General features: G+C 38.3%; 2 protein-coding genes across 3 annotated transcripts in view; both read left to right on the top strand.

Annotated features, from left to right (window-relative positions):
- The window catches only part of LOC128017185 (lysine-specific demethylase 6B), a 93,170-nt gene that overhangs the window by 48,337 nt on the left and 26,267 nt on the right, over positions 1 to 18,566 (top strand). The gene's annotated exons all lie outside the window — the stretch shown is intronic.
- On the top strand, positions 2,446 to 8,993 carry LOC128017186 (uncharacterized). Its single transcript, XM_052602444.1, has 5 exons — positions 2,446 to 5,623; positions 5,812 to 5,921; positions 6,610 to 7,563; positions 7,968 to 8,282; positions 8,582 to 8,993. Exons 1-5 carry the CDS (start codon positions 5,589 to 5,591, stop codon positions 8,686 to 8,688), a joined length of 1,521 nt encoding a protein of 506 aa, XP_052458404.1. The 5' UTR covers positions 2,446 to 5,588; the 3' UTR covers positions 8,689 to 8,993.

Raw genomic sequence — 18,566 nt, 5'->3', positions numbered from 1 at the left:
GCTTAACTCAGATAGAGCAAAGGAAGAGATTTCCACAAGTGCTCATTGAATTCTCAGACTTGGATCACTGTCTTGGTTGTTTCATATCATATATGATATCTTAATCCACATGATTTTTTTTAAATATAATGTATTACTGTATGAATAAAATAATTGTAAATCTTTTATTTTAGGCTGCAAAGACCCTCTTCTTTTATATTCTTTTCTATAAATGATTTGAAATATTTCACTGCATGTAATTCAGTAAAATAATTTTATTAACCACACAAAACACATTGCAAAATAAAAACAGTAATTTATTGGTCACTCGAGAGCAAAGAAATTACAATTTCAACATTTCAGATGTATCAGTTTAACTGCCAAAAATCATATCATTAATAATTTTAATGTTGTATATTCAGATGTATGCATCTTCTCATGTTAGCCCCAAAGTGACCTTTTTGTATGACAATCGATTTGCCCATATAAAACAGTTGAGATGGCATCACTATAAACTATTTGTCCATCAACATATTTTACATTTTCAGTAAGGATTTTCAACTAGTTGGAAAAATCATGGGCTCTTCGGTTCAAAATAAGATCATATCTTTGACTTTATAATATCTTTAGTCCCTTTCAAGTTTGTTAGGGAAATGTGCAGCAAACACAATACCAGGCATCGAGGACAAATCAATGCACATCAACTTGGCCAAAATACTTTCAAGTCCTACCACTGTCTTTCTCACAGGAACTTCCAGTAGGCTAACAATATGGAAACACGTTCCACCTGTCAAAGTATCTTGTAGAAGATTTATGCTTGCAACTGCAAATTCATTCAAAAATGCAAGTTTTATCTCATTCTGACCTTTATTGGGTTCTTTGTAGGAACACAATAATTTAATCTCTCCATATTTGATCTGCGCACCATCACAAAATAACACTGTGTAATTGTTTCGTCTTTTGGTTTTGACATACTGCTGGGAAGTGTAAATTATTTTCCCTATTTGAGCTCTGTTATATGCCTTGACGACATTACTATGTAAAGCCTGACCAAGAAACTGTTCCAGAAGAAAAATATCATCAGTTTCAAGACATCTATTGAATGATGCCCCTAACATGGACACAATATTGACAACATTACTTGGTTGATAACTATTGCTATTTGTCATTCTGGCCAAAAACTCAGTAGTTACTATATTCAGCTTTATGTTTTGTGTGATGCTAGGGAGAGATTGTATAGTCTTTACAGCATTTACCATTTGGGCAGGTATATTCTGGGTTCCATGTATAAGACGGAGCAAGTACCCATTTTTGTCTTCAAAGTGAAAGCAAGAGTGTGTCCACAGAGGTCCAAGAGCTCTCACACTATCAGCTAAATGGACAAGTAAGTGCAAATTGGCTGTCATGTATCGCTCACCATAGAGTCCACTCATTTGAGAACAGAAATTCCAGAGTAGTTTCTCAGCATGATCTATTTGAGCAGGGGTTATTGACTCCATCAGAAGAATAAAGATTGCTTCACTAAGGAGCAGGAAATGGTTGTAGTACAGTCCTGCAAGAATGCCCCGGAATACAACTGGCCCGAAAAACAGCAAAATGGACCGATACTCAGATGCTTTAAAGAACATCCTGTGAGAAGACACAGAACGAGGGAATCGAATCATACATGGTGGCCTTATTTCTTCCAGACGTTTGTCAACTTCTTTGATTGATCTGACCATACTGAATGCACATCGAGAGAACTCTGTGGAAAACCACAAAAACATCAATAGACGCATCACTCCTAGTAGAACAGAATGCATATAGTCTATACCTGTGCCCAAGACCAAATCATAGCTTGTTAGTCTGCTGAGAAACGTAGGTCCCTTCACCCCACGAACAATGCTGTTGGAATCATAGGCCATCTTAGCATAATCTACAAACCCCTCGTGAGTACGAGGCGGGCCTTTTGGATCTGTCTTCTGGAAAGGAAAGGCATGGACATGACCTCTCTCTCCAGTCTTCACTGTTTGACCTGGCTGTTCACACTTTAGACACCCAAAATGTCCATTGAATTGAACAGTATTAAGTACCAAAGCTTTTGCAGGCAAATCGCAGGTTCCTGCAATGGTAAAGGCTTTGCATATGAAAGGTTCTGGAGCTCCTGCAAACTGAAGAGAAATTCCTTCTCTTTCAATTTTGTTCAGAGTGCCACACAGTGGTTCAAGGAATGTCAACATTGATGGCTTTGAATCCCCAAACCAAACACCTGCAAATATCATGTTTTCTCGTTTCGTGCGTTCAACAAAATTTAACTCGTTTATGACACAATAAAAAGGCCAAACAGAAAACTTTGAAGACTTAAAAATAGGTATACCGTCTGTGTTCCACATTAACGAAATGTTTCTGGAATCACTGAGAGGCCCATTGCAAGTAGTTAATTTCTGATAGGTTTTTCCGTCATATATTTCTTCAATACTGTCTTGATACTTTTTATGTCTATTAAACCTGAATTTAAGTTTTTCTTCAAAACCTTCCTGAGCAAACAATCTCTTCAGTTGTGCTTCAATGGGAACCTCAATGAAATAGGAGGTTGACCCCTCCACCAACACATTGGCTTCACAGGTTTTACACTGGGTGTCTGTACTCTCAACAATCATGAAGCATGAGCTACAATATGTGTGCAAAAGCAGAGAGGAGGGATCATCAAAAAACTGTTTAAATTTGTGTAAATTTTTAAGACACTCAGTCTGTGTATCAGAGGGGCAATGCAGAGATATTAATGTAAGCAAATCACTGAGAGCTTTTCCTGTTATTTTGTGTCTGTTTGCAAAAGTCATTATGAGGAGAAGACTCTCTGCAACAGAAATTTGTGCATTTCTGTACAGTGGATGATCTACAGTGTTTGTAGAGCTTTCAAGTTCTGTTCCCTCCTCTTGGTTAAGCTCAAAACTGTCTTCAAATGATAGGTCATCATCAATTGAAAAGTCTTCATCAAATAACACATTGTCATCTAAAGTCCCTTTTTCAACAAATTCAGGTAGGTGCTCAGGAAATTTATCCATGTAAATAGGCTGTTCAGGCTCTGATTCAGCATTAAGACCAGAGTGATGCATCTCACTTGTGTGTCCATAGCACTGGGATGAATGGTTGGCGTAATGGATGTTACACACATTTGTGTTTGAAGAATCTTCCAAATTAGCAGATCTGGTCACTTGCTCTGTGCTGCAATCATCTGACCTCCAGTTTGTTGCTTCTAGAAAAAAAAAATCAATTGATTAATTTGCTTTTACTTGATTGGTGAATTTATGGCTTATTAGTCTCAACAGGTTTATTTTTCATTTTACTTATGCTAAACACATTACTAATTACTAGACTATTAAAGTGTTATAATAAATCACCTGAGCTGTCAGTAAACCCTTGACAACCCAAGTGAGGTTAGAAGGTCTCACTTCAGTAACAGTGTTTTATTGGACACATTAACTTTTATTTGAATTAACGCTCCAGTCGATCAAAATTTAAAGCTTTGCAACATGCGATTTCCACAGAATATATAAACTACATGCCATCTTGGAGACTGAAGGAAATTGAGTTAGTTGTTTTACATTTTTGCACATGTTTTACCTCTATTTTCCTGTCCTTGTGTGTCCTGCAGAAAACCGAGAATGATAATACATTAAGCATATTTAACACTCACATGCAGATTTATATGGCATACCTAGGTTACAACAATGCAGTATATACTGTAGGAAATCCTGCTATAAATTCTCCCCTCTTGGGGATTAAAATATTACAATTTTATTGGATCTGTTTAAAAGAGGTGATTATTTACTTGGATGGACATTTTGAAAACTGTACTTTGTAGTGCTGTTGAACACTACTACATAGGTCAGACATGTTCTTAATATTTTGCTAATTCCACATATAAAGGTGATCTTAACAAACTGTCATTTCAAACAAATATTTTATTGTTATATAAAATTATTGAGGAACATTGTCAGAACCAATGGAGCTGATGAAATGTAGCTGAGTAAAGAACATAGCAGCTAAATGTTTTATTTTTTATTTTTATATATATATAAATTACCTGAAAGACACACTTCAGTAAAAGGGAAGTTGTTAAAATATGACTTTGGTAAAAGCTAGTTATCCACATGAAAAAGACTTTAGTAGAAGTATTAAAGTATACAGTAAATCACAGTAAATGTACTTCAGTTTCAAAAGTGTAAGTAAATTACATAATATTTAAATGTATGGGTTGGTTGATCATGTCCTTGCCAATTATCAGCTTTGTTATTGACCTGAATCAGTTAAGTCATTCATGTAAATTAATCTAAAAATGTGCTGTTTTGACTCTGAAGTTTAATGTAATCTGTAAAGCAAATGGAAACTATACCGGTAGTTATCAGATAAATGTAGTGTAGTAAACATTAAAATATTATTTTTCCCTAAAATGTAGTGGAGTGGAAATATCAAGTGGCAAGTTAAGTACCAACACCTCAAATGGTACGTAAATACAGAACTTGGGTAAATGTGCTTATAATCAATCACTGCAGATGACAATATAAAAACAATAAAATGTAAATTTCCCAACCTTTCTTCTGTATCTTTTGCAAGTATTTTGCTGGCTCTTCACCTTTCTCCTCCAGCGTGAGTTGTACTTCTGCGCCATTCTATTTTTTTTAAATATATGTAGCTCCAACTGTATCATACACAGACACACACACACACACACAAATATAGAAGATGCTCTTCTTTGATGATGGCGGTATAGACAGTGCAGACTAATACACAGTGTTAAATAGTGTTACACTTACCCCCCCTACTATCAAATATATCAGTAATGGATGAGCAATATTGACTGGTGTCGGGGGCTGCAGGGAAAATAACCTGTGGTTGACAGAAAAAAAGGTACAGATAGTTCATAAAAGGGCACAAAATATATGAAATTTATTCAGACTGAAAAGGGTCACATTAAATGAATAATTATACACTCGTGCAACCTTTCCTATTAAATAGAAATTGATTAACATAAAGTTAACTAAATTATGATCATAATGAAAATGATCGCAGTTGTAACATTCATTAGCTGGTACAGAATGCACAAGTGAAAACTCTTGGCATGTGACAATCACTTATTAATTTTACTAACCATTTCATTATTAGGGTTTCGTAAGGTTATTGTAGTAAATGAAAACAAAATTATATGACACTGAAATAATGTGTAAGAACTATTTCAGTTAACTGAAATAAAAATAAAACTTGATTTTTTAAAATGTAAAAACAAAAAATCAAATCCTAAAAGATAATGTCTTGTACATTTACAAAGCTTAATTACAAAGAAAACACAAGTAAGTTTATTATATTATTAAAAAGTCGCTGTATCCACTCACCGCTTATAGATGCTGCACCGGCACTTTTTTTTTTTTTTTTTTGAGCTTCAGTTGGCGCAAAAACACTGTGAACCTTGAACCTTGTAGATGATGCAGCCCCAACGTCAGCATTAGAAGAGAGCGCCATCAGTCACAAATGCTGCATCGTCATTGGTTAATTCACATTGGAGGGGCGCTGCTGAATCAACGAGGTTAAGGCGGCAAGGCGCGCGTTAGTTAACGTATGGAGTTGCGGGCATGGAGGAAAAAACAGTTGCAGGACTCAAAAGAAGGTAAGCAACATGTTTTTTGGGCATTTAAAATGGCGAGTGTATGCGGGTTCTGATACTCTCTGAAGAAACTGGTCGTGTTTTGTAGCTATACATTCTTGAAGTTACAGAAATTGTGTGATTGAAAAAATTTGATCTCGTGCAGTGAGACCCCAATAATAAAATGTGTTGTACTTTTGTTTATTTTACAGAATGAGTGCAGAAGGAACTAATACAAAACTGCCCAGAAGAGCGCGAAACCCTCCGAAAAAGATGAGTTTGTATGAACCAGACCCCAGCTCCCCCAGAGATAACCAAGATGGTAATTGAGTTATTTTACTATACTACGGCTTAGCTAATTTAGTTAAGTATTAAAACTGGTTTAAGTGGTTATTTTTAACGTACTTTACTAACCAAAATATTCATCAGTATATGGTCTCTTACTACTGGAATTTTTATAAATACTGTATATTGGTAGCTTGAGGCACACATATTGATTATAGCCTACAGGAGTTTTTAATGGAATGTCATGAAAAAGGAGTGAAACTTATTTGTACATTTTAGTGACTGAATTTTGCAAATCATCTAAAAAATTTAGAGATAAAATAATTTGTATAGGAATTGCAGCTCAAAGTTCTTTACAAAAAAGTATCCCTGCACCATACTCTTCATAGACAATGTGTAAAATAAATAAATAAACAAATAAATGTGTGATAATTAAATAATGAAAGGGATGTGTGATAATTAAATAATGAAAGGGATTAAAAACATTGAAAAAATAGAATAGATCAAATAAATCAAAGAGTTGCAGGAGCGAATAAATTTGAAAGTGCTAAAAGAATAAAGTTAATATTAGTTGAAGGCTACAGTGAAGAGGTAATTTTGTTGCTTTGCTAAGAGGGTTAGAAATAAGACAATAAAGATATAGTAGCATGTTTAAGTAAGATTGATTTTAGCCTGCACTGATTTACTCACAATCTCCTTTTTGTTTACTTTGTGTTCATTTTCAGGACTTTTTGTATTTTTGACCTTTGAAGATGGATACACAGCAAAGATTTTTAATCTCTGTGATATACTAAACAAAGATGATAAACCCATCGCTTGCTTTAGAGATCTGACACCAGGAGAAGAAGTACTTGCAAGATGGTCTGACAATAAGTTCTACAAAGCTACAGTAGACTTCACTGGAACAGCTGACAAAACGGTGGATACCAAGAAGGCGACAAAGAAGGACATGAAAAAAAGAGATGCAGCTGCACAAAGATTCTACAACCTTCCATCCCTACCTCAAGCAGGCCAGTCCACCTCTGCACAGGATCACCTAAATACTGTGGACCAAAATGTCATTCAGCCTCCAACAACCTGGCCAGTGTACCAGCCTCCACCTACAGGGTCATTTCTACCTGTCCAGCCACAGCACCAGCATGCAACTGCCTGGCCACAGTACCAACTTCCAGTTTCCCAATCATCACCAAATACGCCACAACATTACCAGCATTCAACATTCCAGTCGCTCAACCAGTATCGAACTACTCTGTCTGCAATTCCACACAATTCCAGCCTTTCGCAGTATTCCAAGCATCACCAGCCTCACACAGCACTACCCACACCTTCAGACCAAACACAACAGCAGCCTGTTTTGGCAGATTTGGATCAGCGAAGACAGCCACCAGCTCCTACAGCCAAAGAAAGCTTCCTCAAAATGTTGTACAGTCCTAATACACATCAAAAACCTGCTGTTCTTGGGGACCAGAGCCAGACAAGCACCTCTGAACATGAGACTTCAAGCTCATCTGCAGATGCTTTAATCATCGAGCGTGATCCAATTCCAGAAAGAGAACCATGTTTCATTTCGCCTGAGTCAGCAGAAGACAGATCATGGAAGCCATGCGAAGCATGCAAGACAGAGGTGGAAAAATTAGTGGAGGAAAAGGCCAAACTGCATGATGTGCTGTGTGGTATAAGTAAGTATGTTTTGTCTCTCTGTTGCAAAGCAATTACTTGTTCTTTTAACACTTCTTTTTTTTCTCTCAAAGTTTTTCTAACACACCTAATATCTATTCAGAAGAGTTGTGTAAAAAAAACGTGGGTAATAATCTAGTGTATTAAATTGTGCAACATAAAATTGTAATTATGTTTTTATATTGGTATATGTTTAAAGTTCTACTACATTGTCTTACTTTGGACATTGGGAGTTATTTGATGCTTAAGCTAAATCTTAAAAGCTTTTAACAATTTGGTAAAACTCTTATCCAATCATGAAATCTTTTGGACTTTTTAAAAACTTGTCTTTTTTTTTTTTTTTTTTTTTTTACTTTATGCATGCTACTGTGTCCCTGTAAGGTAATATACATCTTTTGTGTCACAGGTGGTGAGCACCTCGAGGCATTCAGAAGTTTCCTGGACAAAGTGGAACAGATCCAACCTCAGGCTGGTGTTTGGGCTCCAAAAGGCAGATCTCGGCAGCAGGAGCTATATCCAGGAAGTGGCCTCTTCTTGTCCTCGACTCACCTGGCTGCAATCCATGCAACCGCAAAGAAGGACTGCCTTCGCTTGTTCCATCTTCTTTTTGATGAATTCTTTACTGCAGAGGAGTGCCAGAATGCTGTGGCATTTGGGAAACATGGAAAGGTGCCAGATGGGAAGAGAGTCCTGGATAAGTTCAAAGTCAATGCAATTCTAAGTAAGTATGTTGCTCATGTGGTTGTTAACAATTTGTGGAAAAAGTTATGAAAATTCATTGGTAAAAAATGTGTGGGAACCCAATAAGAGGTGTTGGACCCATATATCAAATAACTACGTTAAATGTTATGATTGTTTCACTGTCCTCACAGTTTTGCTGCATTTCTTTATGTGTGATCAATAGAGATATTAAAATGTGAATTTTGTCGTATCAGGATGAAAAAAGTTGTTAATACTGTTGTGGTAACTGCGGTTACTCAATGCAATCTGTAATTTGTGCTTTTTCTTTTATTCTTGCAGCTTATGTCATGCGCTGTAGTACACTGGATGGTTGGACACCGGTTGAAAAAAGTAAGGTCAAGAAAGCCTTCATAAACAAATGCCGCATCAGGGCCACAACACTGTAAATATTGGATGGGGCACACAGAGACATTTGTTGAAATGACAATGTTCACAAAAAGTACTTGTTTTCAAATTATGTATATTGGCGTCAGAGACTCAAGTTTATTGTTGTGAATTGTTGTAAACCTGGCCTGCCACTGCTCATAACATTGTTAAAATTGTTGCTGTTTTAAAAACAGAATTAAAAAAAAAAAAAAAAGCACTTTAGTTCATATTTTGTAATGACCATGTTTAAACAGTTTTTGCTGTCTTCAAAATGTCTTTAAATTTGTTAAGGTTATTTTGATATAAATAAAGATTCAAATTCAAATTTCTTTATTTCTTTATTACATCAGCTAATCTGCCATTTGCTAAAGATTTTTAAAGCCTGATGGTTGTGGATAGATCTTCTGTCTGTCCTGCAGTGAAGAGAGAGTAGCATTCCCGTCCGTTTTTTCTTTGGTCCATCAAGATGTTCTGAAGTGGATGATCTGTGTTGTTTAGAATGGTGAATCTAGTCTTTTAGGAGGAAAAGGTCATATGATTGAATTAGTAATTCATGTGCGTGTTTGTGTGCATGAGAGGGAGGGAGAGTGAGCGAGAGACTCGGATATTGCTCCATAGTAGCTCCAGTATTGCTCATTTTCTTTTTCAAAGGAGAAATAAAGGAGTCATTAAAAACACAGAATTGAGATTAGCAAGGCATCTCCTTTTAGTCTCAGGTATGACTCCCTCTGATTATTCTGTCTCACCTATTGCTCCTAGTGAATTTTAGGAGAAATATATGAGAAACATTTTAGACAAAATATAGATTAAAATAAGGCTTAGATGAGAATCTCAAATTTGTCTCCTGAGCTATAGAAAAGCAAGCTTTGAGCAGTAAAATTTTCCTCTGGGGCTGCCCATAGAGAGTAAAAAAAAAAGCCCAAAATAGGGAGATTTGACAAAATCAGCTTTACAAACATTCATAAACACAAACACAGACTGTGGTTTTGTGTGTGTTTGTGTGTTTTCTGTCATCTTTAATTTTCCGTTCATATCCTCTGTTGTTCTTTTCGTTCTCTCTCCTCCTCTGCTCTGTATTTGTCTGCTGACAACCCAAAACACTTTCTTGTTAAACTTGAACTGATTTGTGCTTGTGTGTGTCAGTCTTCTCTACAGTACACACGCTTCCCGTCAGCCATGAGCTTTTGATATGTTTATGCAACATCACACACCTGTTTCAGAGGAAACTGCATGATGTTTTGCCAGATGAAATGATCAAACACCCCAAAATGTATCTTTCTGCAAAGTGCATTATGGGGCATGACCCTTCTGTGACCCCTGGATGTGATCGATGGCCATTTCACATTACTTAAATGGAGTCATGTGACTGAGCGATAGAGTTACGCCATCAATTGGTGAAATGGCACTCGGCCAATCGATGAAAAGATCGTAGTGATATGGAAAGAGAGAAAGGTCATATCAGGGTCAAAAGTGTGTGTGCTTGAGCCCCATTTCTTCATTATTCTGTCATCACACTTTTTCATCCCTCTTTTCTCTCTTTCAGTCCTCTGTAATGCCATTTAGAACAAGCCGCCTTTCCAACTCCAGTTCTCTAGTGAGCTTTGACCTCTTGAGTGAGGTGTGTACAGTATGTGTGTGTCAGAGAGATTTTAGCTGTACTCTGACCTGTTGTGTAAGGTATCTATGTTAAGGTTTGTGTGTGTGTGTGTGTTGTGTAAAGACTCCACATTAGTGTATGTGTGAGGTGTACGATAAGAACTGGAGCCGCTCAGGTTGCACAACAGTGAGATTCTCTGCAGATCTGTACAAGATTTAGTGCCTTTCTCTGAACTGAGATCTGTGTGTGTGTGTGTGTGTTTGCTCTGCCTCTGCTGTGTTTCACACTCCAGTAACCTGATCCGTTTCCTGGAGATGTGGGAGCCTCTGTAGACGACCCCCATGTGTGTCTGTGTATGTATGTGAGCCATGTTGCAGTCAAAGTCATCGTTGATGTTGTTATAGATTTCTCACCGCTCTTGTTTCTGTAGTGTGAGATGTCTGGAGCACTAATTCTGATGGCTTAATGTGGGTGTGTGCATTATGAATGTGTTTTATAAATGACTATTGGTTTTGTAGATTACGCTGAATTTGTCTTTGTGCCTTATAATACATTGGTAATTTGTCTTTATCTCTTGGCCTTAGTTTGCATTTCACCTGCATGAAACTTTATGCATTGCCAACATGCGGGCCGGCTGAAGATACTTGTGCAACATGTTTCGTATGTAAACATTTAGTCTCTTTTAATTTAGTTTTAAATGTATTTTAACTGAATTCCGTTCCAAATGTTTATTTTGACAGTTCTGTACTTTTTTTGTGTATAAACATGAAGTAAGAAATGTTGTGCTACTTTTCTTCAATTTACAACTGAATCTCATGTATAGAGCATTCCTTTCAATAATCACTGAAGTTGTCAGTTAGTTTCATATATTCTACTCTTATCATTATTATTCTATAGTAAGCTTTCTGTTTAGAAATTACATTTTGCACATTATAGTTAATAAAAGTCCATTTTGTATGCTTCCCAACTTAAGGTCAGTGCTTTGCTGTCAGATGTGTATAAACAAGAAATGAAGGTGTAATATTATTGGTAAATCTGCTTCTGGCACCACCATCTGTAGAACATAGTGTCGCTGGTGCCACTGCTCTCAGATGTTAGTCTGGAGCCCTGTAATATTAAATAATAATAGTAATTGGCAAATAATGCAGCACCATTGGTCTATCTTTATAGCTGAGCCCTGATCAGTGCCTGAATGTACCCATGTTTTGGAAGCAAGGCTCTGTTTTGTTTTTTTGTCATAAACTGGTGTTGTAATGTATTTCTTTGTTTTAAGATCATCATACCAGTCTGTTTATATGGACACTTTAAGCTTTTAGCTGTGAGGTAGCAGCATGAATAAGAGATAAAGAAAGAGAGGCGGGTTTTGAGGTTTATTTGCTGAATACTGTCTGAATCATTCGGTGTGCTTGCTAGCTGGCGTGGATGTGTTACCACCTTCAGTGCGGCAGGTGTGAGATACAAGGAGTGTGTAAAGTTGATCCCATTTGTTTTTAGCAGAAGTATCACAGGCAAATGTGGACATTGCTTTTATTGAATGTTTATGTGGAGCCATTTGCCTGCAGCTATAGTGCCTTCCCCTGCTGTGTGTGTGTGTGTGTGTGTGTGTGTGTGAGCATTCGTGTGCTCTGGTTGAGAATAAATAGAACAGCAGTGTGATTTCACACCCCTCCTCCTTCTCCTCCCATCCCCCCTTTCTCTCTCTCTCTCTCTCTCTCTCTCTCTCTCTCTTCAGCATCAGTGCATCTGTGTCATGTCACAGGGTTCTGCCGTCCCAGAGTAACCCACCTCCCCCTCCTTCACACTAAACACTCGCTTTTTCTCTCACTCGCTCTCTATACATCATCATCTTTCCCTATATATTTGCACTTACTATGTATATACACACTTCTTTTGAAATGACAGCATCTGTCAAACATGCATTTGTTAAATACATTATTTTGTCTTTTTCTGTGTCATCAGTCCTGATCACACACATGCGCACACATGCAGCACATATTTTTGTCTATACGTGTGCATGTGTGGACAGCAAGACAGTCAACACAAAAGGCTTTTGTGTGTTAATGTGTGTGTGTGTGTGTGTGTGGTCGTGCGTTTGTGCAGCCTCAGGCTTCTCCCCCAGGGAGAGATGGACAGGTGTGGAACGGACTGAGTTCTGCTTCATCGACACTGTACAGACACATACACACACCTACACGCTCACAAACACACCACAGCAGCGCAGTCTGCTCTGATTGGACAGCTGACCCATTGCATTGTGATTGGCCAAACACCGCAAGCACTTGTTGGAAATGTATCGCCCCTTTCCATAATCACAAGCTTCATCTTTCAAAATAAATGTAAAGACACTTAATAATGTCCTTAGTTTTACCATCAGTTCAAGCACAAAAGGTGAACAGAGTGGTGTGACAAAGTGATCTCACACACACACACACACACGATGCGCAGAACTCTGCATTTGAACATTCAATAGCAAATACTTAAACTAATAACAAAACATACTTCCAGTAGCTGATTCAAAAGCTCCAGATTGTCATAGCAAAGTCAGAATTACCTCCTCTCCTAGGTTCACGAAACGTTCATCCATAAAATGCATGCTGTTCTGTTGTAAATAATCGTAAAGATTCCTAAATGCATCTACTTTCTGAAGGCCAAATAAAGTGCTTTTGCTTTCGCCTAGAAACACACAGCATCTCTCTGACATGACTGCTTCAACACTAACTTCAGTTACTGAAACCATGCCTTCTTTCTTTGCGTTAACATTTGGGTGCCATTATGCAAAAATTTCCACATAAGCCCCTTTCACACTACACGTCGGACCCGGCAAATTGCCGGAACATTGCCGGCTCGCCTTCTGTGTGAAAGCAAACACGTCCCGGGATAGATTCCGGCATTGAACCCAGGTCGGGGACCTAGTAACATTGCCGGGTTCAACCCGGGACGAGTTGCTGTGTGAACAAAAGGCAGATCTAATACCGTGTCATAGTGAAGCCGTACATTATCGCAAAACTCTTTTACCGGCTGTTTTGAAGGAAGATCAACGTTCGCGACAAAAAAAAAAAAATTGCAAACTGTAATGAAGCAGAGATCAGTTAGTTCCTCACATTCCGCGCTGGCGCCGAGATCGCTCGCTAGCTTCAGTGAAGGTATAACGTGCCTAATGTTTTCGCCTGTACATTACATGTCACGTCCTGATGTCACGTGTCATTACGGGATCTTTACAGGTTGTGTGTGAAAGCACACACATATCCCGGGTAATCACTGACAGTGTGAAAGTGCAAAATCTAGCGACCCGGGAACAATTGCCGGAACACTTTACCCGTGTATTTGCCGGAATCACAGTGTGAAAGGGGCTAGTGTGACATAGACATGTGGGGGCAAGTATGAATGAGCAATTTTAGGGGGGCGTGTCACGAGTCTTAACTTTGATTAAACAATATCTCTTTGGATTTGAGACTTTAGTTTTTGCAACTTTACGCATCTTCTTTATGCACCAAGAGCTTGTAAAACTCTAAAGAGAAAGGATCAATTGAAATTGCATCATATGACCCCTTTTAATGTGAATTTTAGTACAAACAGATGGATTTACTGAAGAATACGACATTCATCTAACATGCATGCAGTACGGGTACATGCATGCAGACACGTTAAACAAATTGTGTATTTTGTTATTTTGCATATGTAAAATCTAAATGTTATCATATTGACCAAGAATCCAATTGACATAATGTGTCAAGTCTTCGCATTGCATTACCTAGAGATCACGCTAACCAGCCAGACCTTGACCTCTTGGTTACTCCAGCACATTTGTGGCACTAATGTATAAAAAACTATTTTGCTGAAATGAGGACGAATTCAGAGCATCAATTAAATATGGACATGGTGTTTTCTTTTAGGTCAGTTTGCAAACCATCAGATAACGTTTAAATTCTGTACTCTGTCTTTTGTTCAACAGCTCTTTGTAACTAGTTAGTATTGTTTGGCTTTCTTTTTCCCCTTTACAGTTTATTATGGGTGGCAGGCCAGCCAAAGTTGTGTTGTCCTACCTTTCCATCTGCTATTTCCTTCGAATTAGCCAATAGGTTAATAACTACAAGAATTTGCACAACAAAACAGTGCGTTTATAATTATAATAATAAATTAAATTATTGTGTTAACAAATGCCAGTCTACAATATCAAGCAGTGTAACAAACTGGTTTTGTACAGCTCAAGCAGCCAGAAACAGCTGCCACTGAAAGCCCTGCACATTCAAGGTAATATTGCCTTGCCTCTTGTGTTAAAAAATAAAGTGGATAATAATAGAGTGCATTTCCTTTTCGTTCAGCCCAACAAATATTAGGTGCACACTCAGAGTGAATAGTTCCATGTATTCCGATACACTTCACTTTTTACGCGCTCCAAACAATGAAAGTTATTGGGGTCCAATGTTATTTGGACCTCGCTGACTTTGAAAATATCTTAATTTCTACTCTGCAGAAGAAAGAAAGTTACACAGATTTATAACAACATTAAGTAATGACATGAGTAAAAGTTGACAAATTTTAATTTTTGGGCGAACTCTCCAGTCAAGGCATAATTATGTAGCTATTTGACAAAAAAAAAGTTTTTGTTAAAAATAAACAGACATCGACTTACAGTCTATAAAACATAGCCTATGGGCTATACGGGTTATAAAACAGACTTTATTTCTGCCTATGCATGACTCTTTGAGACATGGTAAAACAGCTTTTACTGGTTACAGATGCACATGCATCTCCAATGATTTTGACGGTAGAAACACTAGTGCCATTAAACTCTGAAGACTATATTTGCCATGTTTGGTGTGGCGTATAATGACAGTCTGCACTGTCTGTCTGTGCTAGTCATCTGCACTGTCCATGCTCTGCAGGAACTGGAGTCAGTAAAGAAATGCTTGCCCAAAACTCTTGTTCACTTCAGATCTGTGAGTTGGTCCCTAAGGGTTTAGGATTTATTTGTGTGTGTTTGTGATGGGGAAGGTGCAGAAACATGTGTGAGCCTGTTTGTTGATCACCTCAGCATGGTTTTACCTGACTGACGGATATTCTTGTTGCTGGCTCTGCGTTTGTGTGTGTGTGTGTGTGTGTGTGTGTACTGGTATATTTGGTTCATTAATGTGTATAATGACATGGGCACTACAACATAAACATGGTTTATGAGGACACTTCCTGTGTCCCCGTAAATGAAAGGCTTAAAAAAACATACAAAATTGTGTTTTATGAAACAGGCAGTAGTTTTCTGTAAAGCAGAGTTCAGGCTGCATGATTTTAGCCCCAGCCAATGAGAGAGCAAGATACAGAGCAGCAGGGAGTTCAGGGAGGAGTTATAGACCACATTATCAGCAAGCATGGCATCCTCCATATTCTTCTTTTCTTTTTCTTGTTTACGCTGCAAATCAGCACACAGGCAATTCGTATTTCAAGCTTCTTGCGGGCTACCATTTTTAACAATAATCCCAGTCTCACTTGAGAACTCCGGTCTTGCACGCGTGATATCGCGTTGTTTCCTTGTCACATCTTGCGTGTGTTTGGTTGTGAAACTTAGTTTGCATGCCAGACAGAGTTGTCGGTGATTCTTCCTATTGTAAAGTCATGCAGTGTGAAACCTTCTTTCGCCGATCCATTGTGCAGTGTGAACACAGGACTGATGCTGGCCAAGATACTCACGCAGTGTGAAAAGAACAGTGACCCGGCTACTTTGAAATTCGTGCAGTCTGAACTCGGCTTGAGGGGTAGGTTTAGGTGTAGGGTTTGTTTAGGGCGATAGAAAATACAGTTTGTACAGTATAAAAACCATTACGCCTATGGAGAGTCCCTGTAAACCACAAATACAAGTGTATGTGTGTGTGTGTGTGTGTGTGTGTGTGTGTGTGTGTGTGTGTGTGCGTGCAACAAAGACAGTTTTGTCTAGTCTGGCTGTCTGTAGATGGAAATTCTTTATTGAACTTTGTTAGGGAAAAACAGGTTTTGTTGTGGGCTGCTGTCTGTTTCTCAAACTCAGGCTACTGTTATGTGGTCAGCTGTGTGTGTGTGTGTGTGTGTGGTTGAAAGAGACCTACCGAAAATGCACCACACCCTTATGAATGACTGACAGATGTTCAAAGACGTTTTAAATATTCATGAGAGAGTTCAAATGCACACGCACAGACGCTCCGTGTTTAGCGCTAGGGATTCCTGCTAGGCTTAGTTGGTTACTGTTTAGACATTAGCGTGTGTGTGGGTACAGGTTTGCATGTGGGTAATTTTCGCAAACCATACATGGATGAATCTGACCTTTTCATGCAATGTGCGGCAAAAGTTCACTAAACCAAATCTTCATTGTGGTTTTTGCACCCGCCCACATTGATGCACACCCACACACACGACTGATCGCGATCAAAACCAAACGAACGAACGCAGACTAGTGGGCAGTAACCTGCTAGACCAAAACAAATGAAATGGACTTGCAGACGTAAGCAGGACCATGATTTGACCTGGTATCACTTGTCTCTGCAAGACTTTCTTTTACATTCTAGTTCAGCAGAATGGAAAGTTTGTGGGTTTGAATTCCATAGAATGTAGATACTAATTATATTGAATACCTTGAATGATTTTTAAGGCTTGATGGTGACAATGTGTCATTCTTTCTGTATTTAGAACTGCTTGCCAAGGCAGTTGCTATTACAAATGTTCATACTGTGTTAGTCAAAGTCATGTTTATTGTCATTTTAACACATTGCAGGGCTGTGGAGGAAAGGCAAATACAGCAAATCAATAAGGTATAAAAAAAGTGTATAATGGACGTCTGTGGGTACATTTGGGATTTGCCCAAACCCCCTTAAATTTTGAACCCTGAACCTAGAATACCTTTGTAACCACCAATTTACGCCTTAGTAACCACCTTGAACAGCCTAGCAACTACATAGAAATGCCTTTGCAGGCACCCAAAACACCCTTTCGACTTTTGCACAGGCACATTTCTTTTTTATCTTCTCCTATATGTTTTCTATCTTTTTCATGTCTGTGCTCACATGAATGTTGTAGCGCGTGTGTGTGTGTATGTGTGTGTGTGTTTTGTGTACATATTGGAGTTCGTGGTCTATTGTCCCAACACAAGGAACAGCTCTGAGTCATATAGTGACTAACCCTCTGAACAGCTGAATACAGGACTAATTCACGCAAAACAAGCTCATACATGAATTTAACAACACTTCCATTTCCACGTTGCACCCGTGAAAACAGTGCACGCGTGCAGATCGGTGTCGGCTTGAGTGTCAGTTGCAATGTGTAGGTTTGATAAGGAGTTTGGTTAGGAAAATAAAGTGATATAACACACAGGTTGATAAAACTGTGTCACAGATTGTAATCTGGGTTTGAGGCCCTCAGGGGTGGAAAGCTTTCAGACATAGTTACTGTTTTACTAAAATGTTTTGACTAGCAGCTCTAGGGTAATTGTGAATGCATGTGGAGGGGAAATATTGTTTTTACTTGAATTGTGGGTATCTGTAGAATCTGTGTCACAAGCTAAGCTTGGTGACGAATAAGAAATTAAATGAACTTGACACAGATGTACACATCACTACCTGATTACACCGGCATTTAGCATCTTATAAATCAGCATGGGGTTGTGTAGTTGTTTTGCCTGTTCCAAATATGTTAGCTGTTATGCTTGTTTTCTCATTTTGTTAATTTCAGTTATTCCTCTAAAAATATGCCTCAACTCAGTGTAATTTTAATGAGAATTACCTTTATTGCTTGTGAATAGTGGGAATATCAGTTGAATTATTAATTACTATAAAGTAACTTTGTGGCAAATTGGACAAATTTACTTGGTGTAGCTTATTTTTGCACATTGTTGCAGAATTTGCTATGTTTTTTTCTCACTGTCTGACCATGTTGAAATAAATTCTCACTAAAATAAACCACCTTTATGGAATGCACCGAACCTCTTTCCAGCTTGTTTGAAATTATTTCCTATGGCCTCTGGGCCACCATCCAAGTTGGTGTCAGAAGTGGTCATAGAAGCCCTGGTCATAAATGAGCTGGAGGTTTTTTGCTGATAGAGATGCCACCACTGAGGAGTCAGCCTGACGAGGGCTTTGAGCAAGAGCAGGGACAAGGTGAAACTGCAGGTTTATCCACTGCTGGAGTAACATCATCAGAAGTGGCCATCACCAGTCTCGCCCATATGTTTGAGAGTTTGAATCAGCGAGAGCTTGATGAGAGGCAAGAGAGAGAGAGACAGCACATCAAAATTCTCCAGAATCAGGTCCACCAGATACAGCCAGACTTTGAACATACCAGGGC

This window comes from Carassius gibelio, chromosome A7, assembly GCF_023724105.1.
Source record: "Carassius gibelio isolate Cgi1373 ecotype wild population from Czech Republic chromosome A7, carGib1.2-hapl.c, whole genome shotgun sequence".
NCBI classification, from domain to species: Eukaryota; Metazoa; Chordata; class Actinopteri; order Cypriniformes; family Cyprinidae; genus Carassius; species Carassius gibelio.
This window is presented reverse-complemented; position numbering and strand designations above follow the sequence as displayed.